Below are 18,272 nucleotides of genomic sequence, written 5' to 3' on the forward strand. Positions count from 1 at the left end.
CACAATTTTTCTAGTACATAGAGGTCAAATCAAAACCTCTTTAGTAGGCTTTTAACTATTTATGGGGGATAATTTTGCCCTGCACATCAGTGATAATGTTTACCTGTGGCTTATTGTCTGACTTTGTGTAATGCCAGATCAACATGTTTGATTTGTTGTTTGAAGTCACTGCACTGCTTGGTGTGAGTGACTGAATGCTAGAGGGATAGAAACAGAAACAAAACATGAATCTTGTTTCTCGTGATTAGAAGACTGAAGTTTTCCGAGGATGATTGAACGCTAATTTGTATTTGTTTGTTTGGCCTTTATCAACACCTAATTGTAAACTCTGTGTCTCGCAGGTAGCTGATAAAAGGAGAAGCCGGCTGTTCTATCCCAGCCAGAAGAGGACACAGGATAGAAACTGATAGAGCAACTAAGAGTTGGAGTGGGACACATCACTACCAGCAAAGAAATCAGGATGAAAGTTCCTCTGTACCACTGACAAGCAGAACTGGAATGATCTCTTGACCCTTTTCCTGGAAGTGACCAAGTTAGCGATGAGAGGGGGGATATAATGGCCAAAAACAAGGATGCACGGCCCCCGACATTCGCTGTCAGTGTGGTCGGCCTCTCGGGGACGGAGAAAGAGAAGGGAAATTGTGGCGTAGGCAAGTCCTGCCTATGTAACAGATATGTGCGTCCTAATGCGGATGGTTATTACACAGAGCACACCTCAGTGCTGAGCACAATAGACTTTGGGGGACGTGTGGTAAACAATGACCACTTCCTTTACTGGGGGGATGTGTCCCATAGAGGGGACGATGGGCTGGACTGTAAAATCCAAGTCATTGAACAAACAGAGTTCATTGATGACCAGACGTTCCTTCCGCATCGGAGTACAAATTTGCAGCCCTACACCAAAAGGGCAGCAGCTACTAAGCTCCAATCGGCAGAGAAGCTGATGTACATCTGCACCGATCAGCTGGGCCTGGAGCAGGACTTTGACCAGAAACAGATGCCTGATGGGAAGCTGAACATTGATGGGTTTTTGCTTTGCATCGATGTTAGCAAAGGTTGTAATAGGAAGTTTGATGACCAAATGAAGTTCATCAACAGCCTCTACTCCCAAATAGTTAAGACGAAGAAGCCTATTGTTGTTGCTGCCACAAAATGTGATGAGTGTGTAGACCAGCACCTGAGGGACCTGCAGGCTTTTGTTGCCAGCAAGAAAAACCTGTTGCTAATTGAGACGTCAGCACGCTCCAATGTCAATGCAGAGCTCTGCTTCAATGCCCTCATCCAGCAGTTGGATAAAACGAGGGGGAAGCCAAAAACTGTGCCATACCTGGAGGCCTATAAAATCCAACGGCAGCTTGTTGCCTCAGTGTCGGATAGATTTGAAAAATTGATGGTTCACTCGGTCAGAGATTACCACACCACATGGAAAGGTGTTGTCAACAATATGAAAGGCCAACCAGACTATGATGACTTCATCACCTTGGAGGGCTCCAGGAAAGCACGTAACATGTTCACAAAGCACATAAGTCAATTGAAGCAGGAGCACATCAAGAGGAGAAGGGAGGAGTACCTGACAACACTCCCCAAAACCCTTAACAACCTCCTCAATAACCTGGAGGAGGTGGAACCCCTCTCATGGCCTGAGGCACAGAGTGTCATACGGAACCGACCAGATTTTCAGTACTGGTTTGTGATTCTGGAACAAACACCGTGGGATGAGACTGACCACATTGACATCAGTGACCGCAGGATACCCTTTGACCTCCTCGATACACCTGATGGCGAGAGAATTTACCACAACCACGTCCAGCACCTGCTGTCCGAAAAGAGACGGGGGGAGATGAAAGAGAGGTTCAAGAAGACGCTGGAGAGGGTTCATTTTATCAGTGCGGGGCAGCCTTGGGAGGAAGTCATGTGCTTTGTCATGGAGGACGAGGCCTACAAGTACATCACAGAATCAGATAGGAGGGATGTTTATTGTAGACACCAGCAGGAAATAGTTGAAAGGGCCAAAGAGGATTTTCAGGAAATGCTTTTTGAGCATGCCGAGCTATTCTATGACTTGGACCTGAATGCCACCCCCAGCTGCGACAAGATGAGCGAAATCCACAGTGTGCTAAATGAGGAACCCAGATACAGGGCGCTGCAGAAACTTGCCCCAGATAGAGAATCACTCCTCCTCAAACACATTGGATTTGTTTACCACCCTACAAAGGAGACATGCCTGAGTGGGCAGAACTGTGTGGATATGAAAGTGGAGCAGGTTTTAGCCAACAGGCTGGTACAGCTTGACCACGGACGCTCTAATCTCTATTATAACAGTGCCAACATTGATAAGATCAACCTCTGCCTCCTGGGAAGGGAGGGTCTCTCACAGGAACTAGCCAATGAGATCCGAGCTCAGTCCACAGATGATGAGTACACCCTGGATGGTAAAATATATGAACTGGAGCTTCTTCCTGTGGATGTCAACTCTACACTCCTCTTCAGCCACACCTGGGTCAACAGTTTTAAGCCACATGGCTGCTTTTGTGTGTTTAATTCCATAGAGAGCCTCAACTGTATTGGAGACTGCATAGGCAGGATCAGAGCAGAGATAGCACAGAGTAGGAGAGATAGGTTTGCTCAGCCACTACCCTTCATTCTTATCCTGGCTAATCAAAGGGACAGTGTTTGCAAAAACATACCCATCCTGAGGCACCAGGGCCAACAGCTGGCAAACAAGCTGCAATGTACCTTTGTCGACATCCCCTCCGGAGCCTTTCCACGTAAATTCACTGAGTTTCAGATAAAGCAAGGTCTTCGAGCAGTGCTGGAGGGGCTAAAGCATAACTTTGATGTTTTGGCCCCATTGCCCTCTATCAAAGACATGTCAGAGACGGACCTTAGGATAGTCATGTGTGCCATGTGCTGGGATCCTTTCAGTGTTGATCTCATCCTCTCGCCTTTCCTGGACTCACATTGCTGTAGTGCAGGGCAGCCAGGTCAGAGCAACACATTGATACTGGACAAGATCATCGGGGACAGCAGGAGGAGGATCCAGGTTACTGTCCTCTCCTATCACACTGCTATCGGTGTTCGCAAAGATGAACTGGTGCATGGCTACATTTTAGTGTATTCTGCCAAACGCAAAGCCTCTATGGCGACCCTGCGGGCGTTCCTGGCTGAAGTCCAGGATGTTATCCCAGTCCAGATGGTAGCAATCACAGACAGCCAGGCAGACTTCTTTGAGAATGATGCCATTAAGGAGTTAATGACGGAGGGGGAGCACATTGCCACAGAGATTGCTGCAAAATTTACTGCACTCTACTCACTTTCTCAGTATCATCGGCAGACAGAGGTGTTCACACCGTTCTTCAATGAGGTGCTTGAGAAAAAGCAGGGTATTGAGAGTTCCTTCTTGTTTGACAGCTCATCACGGGAGTGCACTACTGGTGCCAGTGAAGACGTCTTCCCCACGTCCCCACATAGCCATTCCCCAGCCTACAACACCTACTACCCTGAGTCTGATGATGATAATGAGGCTCCCCCACCTTACAGTCCAATTGGTGATGATGTTCAGCTTCTCCCCACACCCAGTGAGCGGGCCAAGTACCGGATCGACCTGGAGGGCAATGAATACCCAGTTCACAGTACACCAATTGGAGACCATGAACGCAACCACAAAGTGCCTCCACCTGTCCGCCCAAAACCAGTGCTACCCAAACCCAATGTCAAAAAGCTTGACCCCAACCTGCTCAAAACCATTGAGGCTGGCATGCGGAGCAACCGTAGGATGCAGAGAGGCCCAATGACACACAGCGAGGACGTGGAGGCGTCAGACAACTATGCAGACCCAGTGGACACTTTGCTAAGGTCCAGGGGCTTTCACAACGACGACATATATGCTGTTCCTGATGACGCACACAGCCGTCTGGTCAAAATAAGAAACTCCTTTGGTGGGTTACATAGCCTTCATGGAGGTGGAGAGGAAGAGAATGGTTTTGACAGGAAGTCTCAGGCTGGACGGCGGCCATCAAAATACAAACATCGTTCTAAAATCCTGTTCAGCAAGACGAAGGCCTACCAAAGACGGTTCCACTCTGACAGCGATGGTGAGGAGTCTGGCCATGCTACGCAGAAAAAGAAAAAGGGAAGAGCCCATCGGGGCAGTGAAGAGGACCCCCTGCTGTCCCCAGCAGACCCTTGGAAGGGTGGGATCGATAACCCTGCCATCACATCGGATCCAGAACAGGAGGACAAGAAGATGAAGAAAAAGAAGACGCCCAAGACACCAAAGGAACCCAAGAAGGTGAGTCTTTAGCAGAGTTTTAATGCCAGGTCTCTTTTATCAACTGCTCTTAGGAAAGCAGATGGTTCAAATGTGCCATATAGAGCCAGGGAAGAAAAGTAGAGAAGTGAGACAGCGTAGATATACTTGTCACCAAGACTCTGAGCAAGAGCTTTCTTGTGTCTTTTTGAAGCGAGACTGAAAGAGTCTTCAGTGCGTTAAATATAAGCAAGAGTATGAAACCAGAAAGATTGTGCAAAGTAGAGTTTGAGCCAAATAGTGGGGGCTGGTGTGAAATAACATCTTTGTAAGAGGTGCAAAACTCAAGCTGAGAATGAACTCATTTGATAATTAACTTATTGTCCCAACTGCTAAAATGGTTTATGAGCCTCCCCGCCTTTGTAGCCTCGGACAATCAATACAAAGCTTGATAAAATATGCACTGCTGAAAACAATAGGGCTCTGTCAGTATAATCTCAGAACAGGGGCTGCAGCTGTGATAAGATTCCTCCTTATCCTTTAAAATGCCTTTCTTAAAACTTTTCTGAGACTTTTCTGAGCATATTTATATGCAAGCGCACAAGTCAGCCCCTGACATGCGCGCCAAGAAAAGTCCTAGCACTTTCTGTAGCCAAAAAAATAAATGCAGAGGCACAAATAAAAAGGAGTGCAGCTGAAAGTACACATTAGGAGTCATTTCATTTACACCAATACATTCACTATAAAGATATTTAGATAAAGTCTTAAATGGCACAATGAACTACCTTCAGTTTTTAAAGTCAGTGCTTGCTGTTCAAAATGAAAGACATTTCCCTTTTCTTAATCTGACTTTGTGAAAAGAAACAAAGTTGATTGAGTAAAATAAATACTGATACATTTATTGGAAACATTTCCCTTGGATAATAATGTTGGTAGACCTGAATAGTTGAATTATGTTGGCAGAGCTGCTATTTAGCATTTTGTGCACTAACACATATATTTATGCAAGATGGCACTCAGGCACGCATCAGATAGGAGTGTGCAAATCAGTATAGAAACAGCCGCCAGTGCTACATGGGCGTTATGAATGCAGGGCATTGTTGGAACATTCAAACTGTGTTTGATGAAAAGAGAGGGGAGCGAAAGGTGAACTGCAAGGTACAAAATGGAAGGTGTTTAGTCGCTGTCCTGTCCAATTAGAGAGGAGCCCGAGCCGCTGTAGGCATGACAACACTTTGGAGGAGCAGAGGAGTGTGGGAAATCAAAGCCACCTCAGAACCTCGTTACTCGTCCCAGCTTCTGTCTTGTGTAACTGTTGTTGTCTTATACTTGTTCCTGTCTTCCTCCACATGGACTTCTCTCTGGTTTCTCCCTCTCTTTCCCTTCATCCCACTAACTTTCTTTCAGATCTATTTCCCGATTGTCCTCCTCCTCCTCCTCCCCCTCCTTCATCTCTGATATGCTTTGCTTTCTATTCATCCTCCCTCCTTCTCCTTCTCTGCTCTCCCTCGTGTCTTTTTCTCAACTCTCTCTTCTTTCATTCCTTTCTCCTCTCTTCTCCAACTCCTCGTGCTCTTTGTTTTCCCTTTGAAACATTTTTTCCTTCCATCGTTGTTTATCTCCTCTTAATCCACCTCCTCTTTGAGTTTACTATTTCTTCTTTTCTTTCTTTTTTAACTTCCCTTTTTCCCATTCCCTGTTTGCTCATTTTTTCCTCCTTTCTTCATCTGCCTTTTGTTTTAAATCACTTCTTGTCTGCTGCTCTTTTTACTTTCTCCTCCTTCATATTCTCTTATTTTCCTACTTAATAATATTTTCTATATCACTCACTCTCTTTTATATCACTCTTTGCTCCTTTTTATCTTGGTTCCTAATATTTCATCTCATCCCCCCGTACAGCCAAGATCTTCCAAACCACCCAAGCCTCTGTATCCCCCAACACGAAGAACCTGGGAGAGCAACTACTTTGGCGTTCCCCTGCAGAGCCTGGTGACCCTGGATCGACCAATCCCACTCTTCATCGAGAAATGCGTGGACTACATCGAGCGCACGGGTGAGTCAGGCGTTTCATCACTTTCTCTCTCTTTCTCTGTCTCCAATCCCACTCTAGTTTGTTGTTTTTTGTTGCTTTTATTCGGTCCTGCTGGTGCATTCAGGTGCGGCCAGTGTCTCTGGTATTTTGTTACTCCTACAAGGAGAAGGTGGTTTGTTTTTGCATGCATACGCTTTGAGGTTATCTGGTGTGAAAATGCCTCTCGTGTTCTTTCAAATGAGTAATTGAACAAGTGAGGGAAGAAGGGAGGGATGGGGGGAGGAGTTGATATTTCGGTGGTTGGAGGAAGGAGCATTCATTGCTTTGCTCTGATGTCACCTGTCTAACATGTTTTGTCTGGTCTGTCAGCCTGCAGCAGGCCAGCACTCAATACCAGTCGATCTCAATTCAATGAGCTCTATTGGGTTGGTAGTTGATGTGTGGCCAAAGAGCTGCTGGAATGATTACAGAATAAGATGGGAAAAGATTACAGAGATCAGAGAACAGATTGAGGGACAGCGGTAGAGAGATTAACACAGGTAGGCATCTGACATTAATCGACTCTACTCAAGAAAGAAGAATAGAAAATGAGATGGTACCTTTAAAAACATATAATATAATAGGTTGAGGAGTCCCTGGTGACTGACTAGTATCTAAAGATGAATCAACCTCCTGTGGCAATGGCAATTATATGTTGGTTTCCATTATAGATAATCAGATTCTATAACCCGGGCTGTAAGATAAGTGTTATCTTATATCCTGGCATAAGATTTCCTCTTTGGTGTTCTGGTCATTGTTAACAGCCTGACAAGAAACTGGCTTGTGAGAATAAGAGTGGAGTTTATAGAGGACATCAAAGAGCACATTTTTATCTGCTCTCATATGAATATCTATCAGAGAGACCTTTATGAAAAAGCTAAATTAGTAGTTGAGCGATAGGTTCATAGATTGCATTTTAGCCAATTCTTCTCTTTATGTTTTATTTTTGAGCTTTTTGCCTTTTATTGGATAGGAAAGTGGACAGAGTAGGAGACTCCTCCAAGTGGCAGGCCGGATTCCAACCCAGTCTGCCTGCTTAGAGGACTGAAGCCTCCGTACATAGGTCGCGACCTAACCTCTAACCCATCTGCGCCTCTCCATCTGCATGTGTTGCTCCCTACATTGACTGTTTTAGTTTGGAAATTAAAATTAAAAGATTTGGGAGCAAGTTTACCCCCTAGTTTACTACAATCGAAATGGTTGATTAGTGAAGGTCAGTGGTTGTATTAGGAGAGAAGAAAGCTCTTTAGTCTAGATTTAAAATGGTTTAAAACAAGATGTGTGACCTGCTTAGACTTCTGTACAGATGCAACAGATGCATGCTGGGTATTTGTCTGGCTTCCTACCCAGCTGTCGTAGAGAAAGCCTCCCTCAAAGTCTGAGATTCCTCAGTGAAGACATGGATCAGTCTGATGGATATTTATACACCATAGAGCCCACACTTTGTCCAAAACGTGTCTGCACATTTTTGTTTCCTTCATGAATGGCTGTGGTGGGATTTAAACCCACAACCAGTATCAAGTTTCTCACTGCTCTAAAATAACCATACAAGCCATAAACAGCTAAGACCTTCCCTCTAACCCAAACTGTTTCCCTCTGACCGCTGAAATGAATATTTAAACACACTTCAACTTGAATGAGCTTGTTGCATAATGTATTTACTCACGGACCAGTGCTCTTTTCCACATTTAGAGCCTCGGAATGAGCTCCAAGAAGCAAAAGTGTCTCTTCAAGACCTCAAAGTAACTTTCCCCCGGGTCAAATGCTTTAAATATCTGATGACGTGACGTTTCCTGTCGGGTTTCTGTGTGTTCAGAGGGGATGACACTTCCTCATGAACTCAACATTTTAGTCAACATTTATATTAGGGATGTGAGCGTTAAATTGAAAATAAAATTAAACATTGGCACCCTTGTTAGACGGCACCAAGATTATTAGCAAGTTAAATGCATTACTATATTTTTACAAGTCGGCCCTCAATGTTGGTCAAATATGTCTAAAGCAGCTTCCCTCCATTAGCAAGGGGTGGCTGTAGCTGTGGCTAATGGACGTTCTCTTCTGGCTCTACTACCCAGATGTAAACAAGCACAGTAAACGGATAGCATCTCACAGGAGCATCTGGAAAATGGAGATAAAAATGTATGTAGGCTGTGTCAGATTAACCTTGCATGTCGACTGGAGCAATGGCCAACAACATTATGCACTGGCTTGTGGACGTTAACCTGCAATGAGGACCAAAGGCTAACAGTGCTAGTGTTGCTAACATTAGCTACACTCAGCAAACTAAATGACATTGCTTACCTGCAGATTATTTGATAAATTGAGCTAAATTTGAACTGTTTTCTTTGTGTTTTTTAACCTGTAGACTATTGTCAGTTAGTCTGAATTTAAATTAGCAATCAATCAACTTTATAATTAGTCATGTCAGAACATCTGACTGGTTTTGTGTTTTGTGAAGTTAGATAATGACTTATTGGTATACAGATGTTGTTTTGAGGACTGTTAATTTGTAATGGTGCCCAAAGTGACTAAATGTATGTAGGAACGTCTTACCATCACAGTCTATTTTTCTCTCCTTGTTTGTCCTCAGTCTGACGCCATTTGTGCAGGAAATATATAAGCTAAAAGTTAAAAGAATGTCCTTCTGTTTTCCCACCAGTGTTTGTAGCAGTGATCATTTCTGTTTTCAAGGTAGCGTTTCTTCCTCTCTTTGAGCTCTTTCTGTTTTGGGGCTGTTAATTCCTGTCCTGAAAATCCCTTCCGAATATGTTTTGATATTCAGCTGGATCTACATGATCCTGTTCGTGGCTGCCAACCAAATTTCGGATTAATGCAAGCACTCTGTGTGTGGATGTGTGTACAGAAGCCTGCCAGCTGACAGAACTATATTGGAGATTTCATGGCAATGCCGTGAAACTCAAGTCCAGACGGTCTGTTTGGTGGATTTAACAGCTTTTTTCTCTCCTGGAATATAATTCCTCACCGTACAGAGAGAACATCTTGGTGCTTTTTTTTTAAAAAGCCTGCTGTTGTATAATGTGTTTCATATTCAGGCAATTTAAGAGCTTTTACAGCAGGATGATGTCATTCAGGTTGTTTCTGAGAGGAGGTTGAGATCGTCTTTACATGGAGCTTGGTTGCCTCATCAATCTGCCTGTTTAACATTATATAGTTTGAGTTTAGAGGGTGGGGTCGCTTTGTGAATGCAGAGAGTTGTGAGTGATTGTGGGTGTTGGTTTTAATATCTTGGTGGTTAGAAAGACCCTCCTTCAGTGTAAGAAACGTTAGGCAGAGACTCTCCTGTCTGCAGAGATCCACTCTGCTTATGTCTACTAAAATAAGATACTGAGTCTCCAACGACTGCTGACCTCTGAGCAGGGCAGCAGGACACAGGATGTCCCAAAGGGAATCATTAAACTGTCCCTTTAATATTATGTTATTGTTGTGTTCCCCTCAGTCACCAGACCCCTGTCACATTAATTCCCGGGGGAAAGTGAGGTGTTAAAGAACTCGTCCCTTGTATGGTGACCCATTTAATAGAGTGGCTTCACTGGCAAATTACTCACAGAGAAGGATTTGATTTATGCTCGTTGTCAGTGGATGTGAAGTGCCCAAAGAAGTAAGGCTACATCCACACTTTAAAAATGTTTGGGTAAATTGCAGAACTTGGCTGCATTTCCGCCTTTAGCTTCCAGATCAATGGATGAGTTTGAGCTGCTATACTTTTAAAGAGGTTGCTGACCTTGTTATCGTAGAAAGCTCTTGGGCTGCATTTTAGTGTGGCCAGGTAGCGACTAGAGGAGGCAGCAACAAATCGTACTGACTCCTGTGATACGATTATCAAGTCTCTGGTGCCAAATATTGATACTTCAATAAATAAAAATAGAGCGCTCCAACAGATTTTCCTGCCAATTTGGCTCCACAGGGTGCAGCTCATAAACGAGGGTTATATGAATGGAAGTTAATTAGCTAAAGAAGAAGTTCAAAGAAGGATAGAGTTTAAAAAGCATCGCAAAGAAATTAAAAAGATGGAGCTCAATAAGACGTGAAACTGACACCAAACCTTTTAAGGGTCATTCTGTGGTGTTCAGTTAATCAGACCTTGCGATGTATAGATGTGTAATTATCTTGCAATATTTATGTTATTGCAGAATCGCTTTGTTGTGACATCATCATTGTCGTTGGCAATGAATCTCATATCGTGTTGTGTCAAGAGTTACCCTGGGATTATCCCACCTCTGATAGAAACAGAGACATTCGTAGACATCGATCCAGACGTCCCCATTGGCTTGATAAGATTAAATACTCATTATTTATCACTGTTCAGGGAATTTGATTTTTTCATCAGACTCCTATCTTGTACTCTTTGTCCTGGGAAAAACAACGACCTCTGAACATGAGGCGTGCAAACTAACCTCTCGTCCACTGATACCCCAGTGGCGAGGGTCTTTCATTCAGACGTCACCTTGGGCCCTTGGAATTTGGGATTGGTATTAATTTTTTATGGCCATTACTCGATTCAATCAACTGATTATCCAGAAAGTCAGAAATTATAATTGTTGTTTTGAGTTCAATACCCTAATTTCCCATCATTTAAGAAAAGTGTTCAAAATGAACGAGCTAAATCCACTGAAGAGACTTCCTTTCTGCTCAAACTGTAACTTCTTCTTCTTCTGATTAATTTATGTCAATCTGTTAATATATTAATCATCCAGTTTTTAACTCACCACACTACACCTATCCATCCATCCATTGTCTATACTGCTTAACCCACTACATTTAAATATAAACTCAATGAATCCAAAATGAAACAAACCTTATCTGCAGCGCCAGTATGGGCACAGTTGTGTTTTTGTGGTTGCAGCACTGAGGCCAGACTGCTGGTGTGTTTGGTTTAACCACATGTAATAAGCTGCCGTCTGCGAGGCAGAGAGGTGATGATGGCTGTTTGTGGTGCCTCTGGTTTCCGTTCAGAGAGTGTGAGAGGAAAAACTGTGATTTTCTGCACGTGTGAGACGGGAGTGTGGCTGCAAATGTGACTGAAAGTGTGAAGATGTGAAGCTGTGATTGTGTGTGTGACCTTTATTTGTGTAAGTGATAAGATTCTGTCTGCTCCTTTCAGCAGATCTCAGACTATTCAGTGGTTTTGATGGTGGAAACTCAGGATGCCTTCTGGAGGCTTTTTTAAAGGCAGGGTTGTTCATTGTTGATAACTAGCATGATTTTGAAAGTAGCATTCCCTCAGTGCTCCGTCTGCACCCACCCCCTCGCCTCTGTGCTCCCTCAAAAGCCACGCCCATCACTTACATGCACGAGCGCCGTTGCTCCAGAAGTAGACCTCAGCTCACGCTTTGAGTTTGGGCTAGTGCATGCAAGGGGTAGAGAGCGAGCAGGGAGGTTGTGATTTGTTCATCAGATTGGTACCTCGTGGCAGACATTGGTAAAAGTTTTTACAGGCTTACTACTGCAACGGATTTTCTTTTTATTCCTTTTTCAGAGAAAATGAGTTATTAATTTCTGTCAGGACCTAAAGACAATTTCAACCAACATCTTAAAAAGTGGATCTGGAGAAAATCACCAAGCCTGCTTTTTAATGATTGTCTGAGACGTTGTGACATTTGTTTTCAGTGTGCAGCGTCAGAGAGTTTAAAGATAGTCTTGAGATGAAATGTTCACATCCTTTGTTTCCTTTAGGAAGAGATCTGCTTGTTATCAGTTTTAGTGCGTTCCCGACCTGTCAACACGTTCTTATTATAGACAAGTTACAGTCTTCCTGCAGGATTGTGGATATTTAGAAATATAAACCAAAGCCTTACCCGATACTAGATATAGAATGGGTGCTCCTAAAAACACTCATGAAATCAGAAGTTTAAAAAATGGAGTGTCCGAATCATTCAGTGTCTGATCTGTGTCAAGAGGAGAAGCCAAGGATTCTTCAGGGGGAGATTTATTGTCTTGAAGTGGCAAATGTAGACATCAAAATGTGTTCGTCTGAATGATCGTCTGAACTCAGAAAATGGCTCCTTACAGAGTCGTAACGTCTCAGCTGTTCCTCCGCTCCGTAGATGGATGCTCTATCTACAGATATCACATGATTTATTTTAGTGACTCCTTTTCTGAATGTCAGTGTACTATATAATACTCAACAAATAGATGCTTAGGCTTTAAATTACTGACCAAAGAGACTAACAAGCTTCTGGACAGTTTATTACTGAACTGTGACACTAAAAGAGGCTTGTAGGATGTGGATGGTTGTCATACCTTTGTGTATATTTAGGGCCACAGACTAACCTTTTTTAAGAAATTGGTGCCATATTAGACGTTGAACCCTGGGATTTGTTGTCCGGTATTTGGACACAGGAATGTGAAAATTGGCCCTTACAGACTCTGAAGGATTACAAATGATCCTTCTTTGGAAGTTAATTGAAGCTGAAAAGAAGTTGGAGTCCAAATCAGATTAAGGAAGAGAAAAAACAATATTGCTTGACAGGGCTGAAAATCTTTGGGTGTCTCACAATTTGATTAGATTTGATTCAGAATCTATTTTCGATTCAAAACGATTCTGGATTCATTGATTCATGATTCAAAATCTATTTTTGAATTAGTACCCACTTCAGGATCTACTCCAGTCATCTCTGAGACTGTCTGAATATCTTGCTGCTCTATTGTACTGTGTTACAGAGCTAGTGTTAGCACTTAGCAGGGAGGGACTGATAAGCCAAAAAAAACTATTTTTGTAAGTTATGAATCTATTAAGAATCTTGATTTTTACATAAATCAAGTTTTGAAGATGTTAGACCTTTTTTTATTCTCTGCACGATTCCTTCTTTCATGTCACCTAAAGCAGGAAACCTCTCCGTCTTCTTCTGTTGCTGTGCATTATCGAGAGTGTTAAACACTTTCATGTGAGCATTCACAACTCCATTGGCTTATTCCTATGAAAATATCTAAAGTAGAGTTAGTCTGTTGGTGGATAAAGACTCTTTAAGTGTGCCTCTGCCCGCAGTATCTCTGTGTGTGTGTGTGTGTGTGTGTGTGTGTGTGTGTGGCCTTTCCAGCACACTGAGAGGTCCTGAACTGACATTTCTCCAAAATGAAGCAGTCAGGGGATCATGCTTTCAGACCGCCGCGGTATTACCCAACTGTACGAGGTCGGGCACAAATCTCTACTCTGTATTTTCTGCATTAAGCTCGGTGTTATCCGGAACGGCACTCAGAGAGGTCAACTGCAGGAAAAAAAACAACTTCAATTTGACTGGAATCAGATATTAAGGAGTCGAAGGGGTTGGAGTCGCACAGACCTGATAATACTCCTGAGAGAGGAGTGATGTAGAATAAAAGATGAAAGCTTAGGGGAGGGAAAGACGGAGGTGAAAGGATTTTTTTTTTTTGTTAAAAAATAGAGATTGAACAGTAAGTGAAGAGACAGTGACACAAGCTCCTTTCTGCCCACGCACTCGGTGTAAGAAGTGAACTCCCACAGACGTTCAGACAGCAGCAGTTGTATCTTTTAGAAAAATGAATGTTTCAGTGAGGGACGGGCGTGTTTGGTCTCTAATGACAAAATGTCACATTGTCAAATCGTCCTGCAGGGAGACAAAGGGGCGTCCTGCTTGTTCTCACTTCAGAGCTGGAGAACAAATTCAGTCCTCGTGTTTTTCACAGAGAGTTTTGGTCTCTTGTTCAGACAATAAACTCTGATGATAATGGATGTTTTCTTTTGCATTGAATAGATTTAAGTTCCACCATAAGATCCTTTTATTAACACAGAGCACACAAGTGAATAATTAACTCAGAGTGCTCTCTGATTTCATTTTGAATATGCCCAACATGCTGCCTTTCAGCTGCACAGAGCAGTCATAAGTTACCTCTGTATTAAACAACGTCTGTGGGTCTCATCAGATAGAAACCACTTATTCTTTTGTCTTGAAAAAGTAGGCTAAAGAATATGCAAAGCAGTGAAACTGAGGCACCAACTCGCTCGTTTTTATTCCCCCCAAAGTGATCTCTGCTCACCAGAAAACGCTGACATTTTGGTATTTAAAATGGCTAAAGCAGACACGCCCCGGGCTCCAGTCTGCACCGGTTCAGGCTGCATATATTTAGATCTTGTACCAGTGAACCCTGCTTCAATCGCACATTTGTTATCACGTCCGGTGAATGAAGTATCGAGTGTAACCATCCTGCTCCACTCTCTGTGGTACCCCTGGCAGTCTCTGAAACTTCATTTTTTTTTTGCAACTTCTGGGCCTGAAGCCAAAAAAAGTGAAAGGCACAATAGGGTCGGTTTTTGTCAGGTCTGCTTACAGAAAAGCAGTTCAGCTTCGGGGGAATAAAAAAACCAAAACCTTTTGACGGGCCAGAGTCTTTGAGATGACGAGCAGACAGCTGCGACCGCGTGAGCGAGGCCACACAGCTCTCTGCCGCCGAACTCGATTAGAGAAGTTTTATTAAATGTTTCCTGCTCTCCAGAGACATCAAAAGAGAGAGAGAGAGAGAGAGAGAGAGAGAGAGAGAGAGAGAGAGAGAGAGAGAGAGAGAGAGAGAGAGAGAGAGAGAGAGAGAGAGAGAGAGAGAGAGAGAGAGAGAGAGAGAGAGAGAGAGAGAGAGAGAGAGAGAGAGAGAGAGAGAGAGAGAGAGAGAGAGAGAGAGAGAGAGAGAGAGAGAGAGAGAGAGAGAGAGAGAGAGAGAGAGAGAGAGAGAGAGAGAGAGAGAGAGAGAGAGAGAGAGAGAGAGAGAGAGAGAGAGAGAGAGAGCTTTTTGATGTTGATGCATTTGGAAGTCCCATTGGTTGTTATCTTTCCCAGCACTTAGTTTAATGTGAGGAGGGGTGGAGGAGGGCGGAGAGCCGCTCTGTTCTCCGCTTTTGAAAAGAAAACTTCTATCGGCTATTTGACTGAATGAAAACACATCTTGAAGTTCACTCCTGGAAGAGAGTGCCTTTTCTTTCTTTTTTTTAATAAACAATCTGAGATGTAGTTTCATTTCCTTTTTTTAAACTTTCTAATTCCCTCGCTCTTCTGCTTGCGTAATCGCACAACTGGGCTACAAAAAACATTTCATAATTAAATAACCATTCAGAGCTGTTCTTGAACTCTCTTTGTGATCAACAGATTAAATATGAATGTGACAAAACAAGTCCCCAATGAAAGACACGAAGCAGATACAAACAAGAAGAAAGAAAATATTGTATTAGATTTTTGATTTTATTTTTTCATGAGTTAATTGCTCATATTCTATGTTTTTCATACACTTCTGTTTTAACATTTTTTGCTGGATGTTTGTCGCTTTATAATGACGTAATTCTGTGACCTGTGCACCCTAATGAAGGCTCTGATGAGACTTCATCACGTCTGTGCAGTTTAGTTGTATTAAACTAGCAGTTCTCTGTCACCAGTAGAGGGCGCTATACGGATTACATCCGTACAATCATCACTCTCCAAAGTGGTGACACACGTACATGGGTAGTTCCTTTCCAGTTGAGTGACCATCTTGTCTTCATTAAGTGTTTCAGAACTGCAATTGAGGGAGCAACACAAAAAATGTGAATTATCTTTTAATTTAAGAATTTAAGATTTAGGATTTTTTTTCATTTTCATTTTTTAATTCCCAAATATGGATATCAGTACATGACCCAAAAATCCCATACGGGTCGGGCTCTACCTTGGATATGTTTCTTTGTGTTTGTCTACTTTACTCCAAAGAGCTTCTGTTTGATTGAGGACCCACGCAGCGCTCCTAACCTTTGATGTCGTGTAATATCGCTGCATATCGGAGATAAAAGGAGCCGATACTGATAATCACTGTTGTGATATCGGACGACAGTATCGACTGGCTGATCAATCACTCGGTCTCTTCTTGTAACTAATCAAATTATATCTTTAGCAAACATACCGTGCAAAATCACAGGAGGCCGCTGCATGAGCTGTTGGATGTGCAGTATAAATACTGTCATGTGGCCGACTGCACAAAAAAAGTGATTTTGGGTTTAAATGGAAAGGACTCAGCGATTAGCTTGGATGTGTCCTCTCTGCCGCCTGTGATTTTGTTTTTCACATAGATCTCTTCAGCCCATTGAAAAGGTTGAAATGCTGCCAGGTTTTGTTGTGGTCCAGCTGGTTTCGTTGTGAAAGAGGCGGGGAAACCCCAGCAGACTGTTTTTAAACTTTCACTCTGAGCTCTGCTGGAGAATTATTCAGCAGCAGTGTCAACCCGGCTTCATACAAAGCCGATTATTGCCTATTTTCAGACGGCTTTGAAGTCAGATCCCTGCTCCTGAATATTAGTGGAACAGAAGGATTCTTGTTGGAGTGAATGGGTTTGTTTTGAAGCAATCTTTGTTACATCTTTTAGTATTTTCTACTCCTTCTGTGGACCTAGAGGCTGAAAAAAAGAGGTTAAAAAACAGAACTGACAAGAACTGAGGGATATTTTGAATGTTCTGTGTTCTTCCAGTCGTCGCTGTCAGACGCTCTCTGCACTTCTCTTTATCATCTCTCTGCTTCCTGCTCTGAGCGCTCCAGCAGAAGAGAGAGAAATCAGCCAAAGTGAGAGTTCAAGTTGAACATTGATCGGCGGCTGGCGTGCCTCCCAATCTGTACACTTCCATTTCTTTCATTGTATATGTGTGTGTGTGGTGGGATCACGTGTGTGTTGTTTTCCTGCCTGCAGCTGGGCTGACGTCATGTTCAATGGAAACGCACTGACTGAGCTTCCTGTTCAATGGTCAGTGTGTGGCCAGTGCTCCCAGCAGACCAGCGGGACTGGTCTGACTGTCTGACCTGCTGCCTTCTGGTGTTTCTGTCTGGAAAGGAAAACCTCCGTAATCACTGCCACATGAGTAGAGATGTAAATCTCCAGTTTCATCAAGATAAGATATGATACTGATTATTTGGACAACGATATTACAAAGTCTTCCACGATATGATTTCCATTCAACTTAATTCAGGGGGCTAGAATCCAACGCACATGATATGTGACCATTTGAAGGAAGTTTAAGACATGTTCCACATAAATACGTCAGAAGTCAAGTCTATCCTGTGTAAATATCTCTCTGAGTCATGACTTTTTTCAATAAGTGAGAAGCTCGAGTCCCAGCAACCTTTTGTCTTTAAACACAGTATCATCATGATCCAATCTTGTGTCCTCTTTTACTTATTTTAACATATTTTTAATACATTTACACACAAAGCGAACAAAATCTGAACAACATGATTCAAACTAAAACATTGAATGTTTCATATTTAATGTGAGGCGTTGCGCTACAGTCAATGTTTCTAACTAGGCACCTCATAGTGGATGTCTCTCTCTCTCTCTCTCTCCCTCTCTCTCCCTCTCTGTCTGTCTCTCTCTCTCTCTCTCTCTCTTTCTCTCTCTCTCTACCTGCACAGCATGTTTCAGATGCGACTCGCACTACTTCCCGGGAGGGGAGTGAATATCTTCTTCACCCTCTTAAGCTCAGCTGCTTGCCTTTGTCTGCTTGCCGCTAGCATTGTTTGAAAGTTCAAGATAATGCACGCCTAGGCTGCTGTTTCACACACACACACACACACACACACACACACCGGTACATATATTACAGACATACACAGCCCCCACACACACACACACATATATGCCACTACATCGTGCTCCGTAGCCTGTAGTCTTAATCTGTTCCTTGTGGATTTCCTGGTCATCGACTCAGAGACACCGAGAGATAGGAAAATGTGTGTGGTGCCCGTAACCTCCTCTCCCCAACCACGCACACACCAACACACACTCTTCCAGGCCCTCTCTTCCTGGTTGAATAAGTGCGACAGGGATTCTATCCTCTTTGATCCCCGCAATCCCCACCCTTCTGGACAAATTTTGCCCTCTCCGCCTCTCTCCAACGCCCTCTGGATTTCTGCGTGCGTGCGGGCGTGCGTGCGTGCGTGAAGAAGAGAGAGTGAAGTGGCCGTGGCTCTGCCT

At 43.2% G+C, this 18,272-nt stretch overlaps 1 protein-coding gene across 2 annotated transcripts in view; it reads left to right on the forward strand.

The window, feature by feature from the left end:
• arhgap5 (Rho GTPase activating protein 5) overlaps nucleotides 1-18,272 on the forward strand; it is a 51,799-nt gene that overhangs the window by 7,991 nt on the left and 25,536 nt on the right. For both annotated transcript variants that reach the window (XM_061062616.1, XM_061062617.1), the window contains exons 2-3: nucleotides 342-4,291; nucleotides 6,149-6,302. In XM_061062616.1, coding sequence (XP_060918599.1) covers nucleotides 557-4,291; nucleotides 6,149-6,302 — 3,889 coding nt within the window. In that variant the 5' untranslated portion in view covers nucleotides 342-556. The remainder of the gene's footprint in view (nucleotides 1-341; nucleotides 4,292-6,148; nucleotides 6,303-18,272) is intronic.

This window comes from Labrus mixtus, chromosome 18, assembly GCF_963584025.1.
Source record: "Labrus mixtus chromosome 18, fLabMix1.1, whole genome shotgun sequence".
Taxonomy (NCBI): Eukaryota; Metazoa; Chordata; class Actinopteri; order Labriformes; family Labridae; genus Labrus; species Labrus mixtus.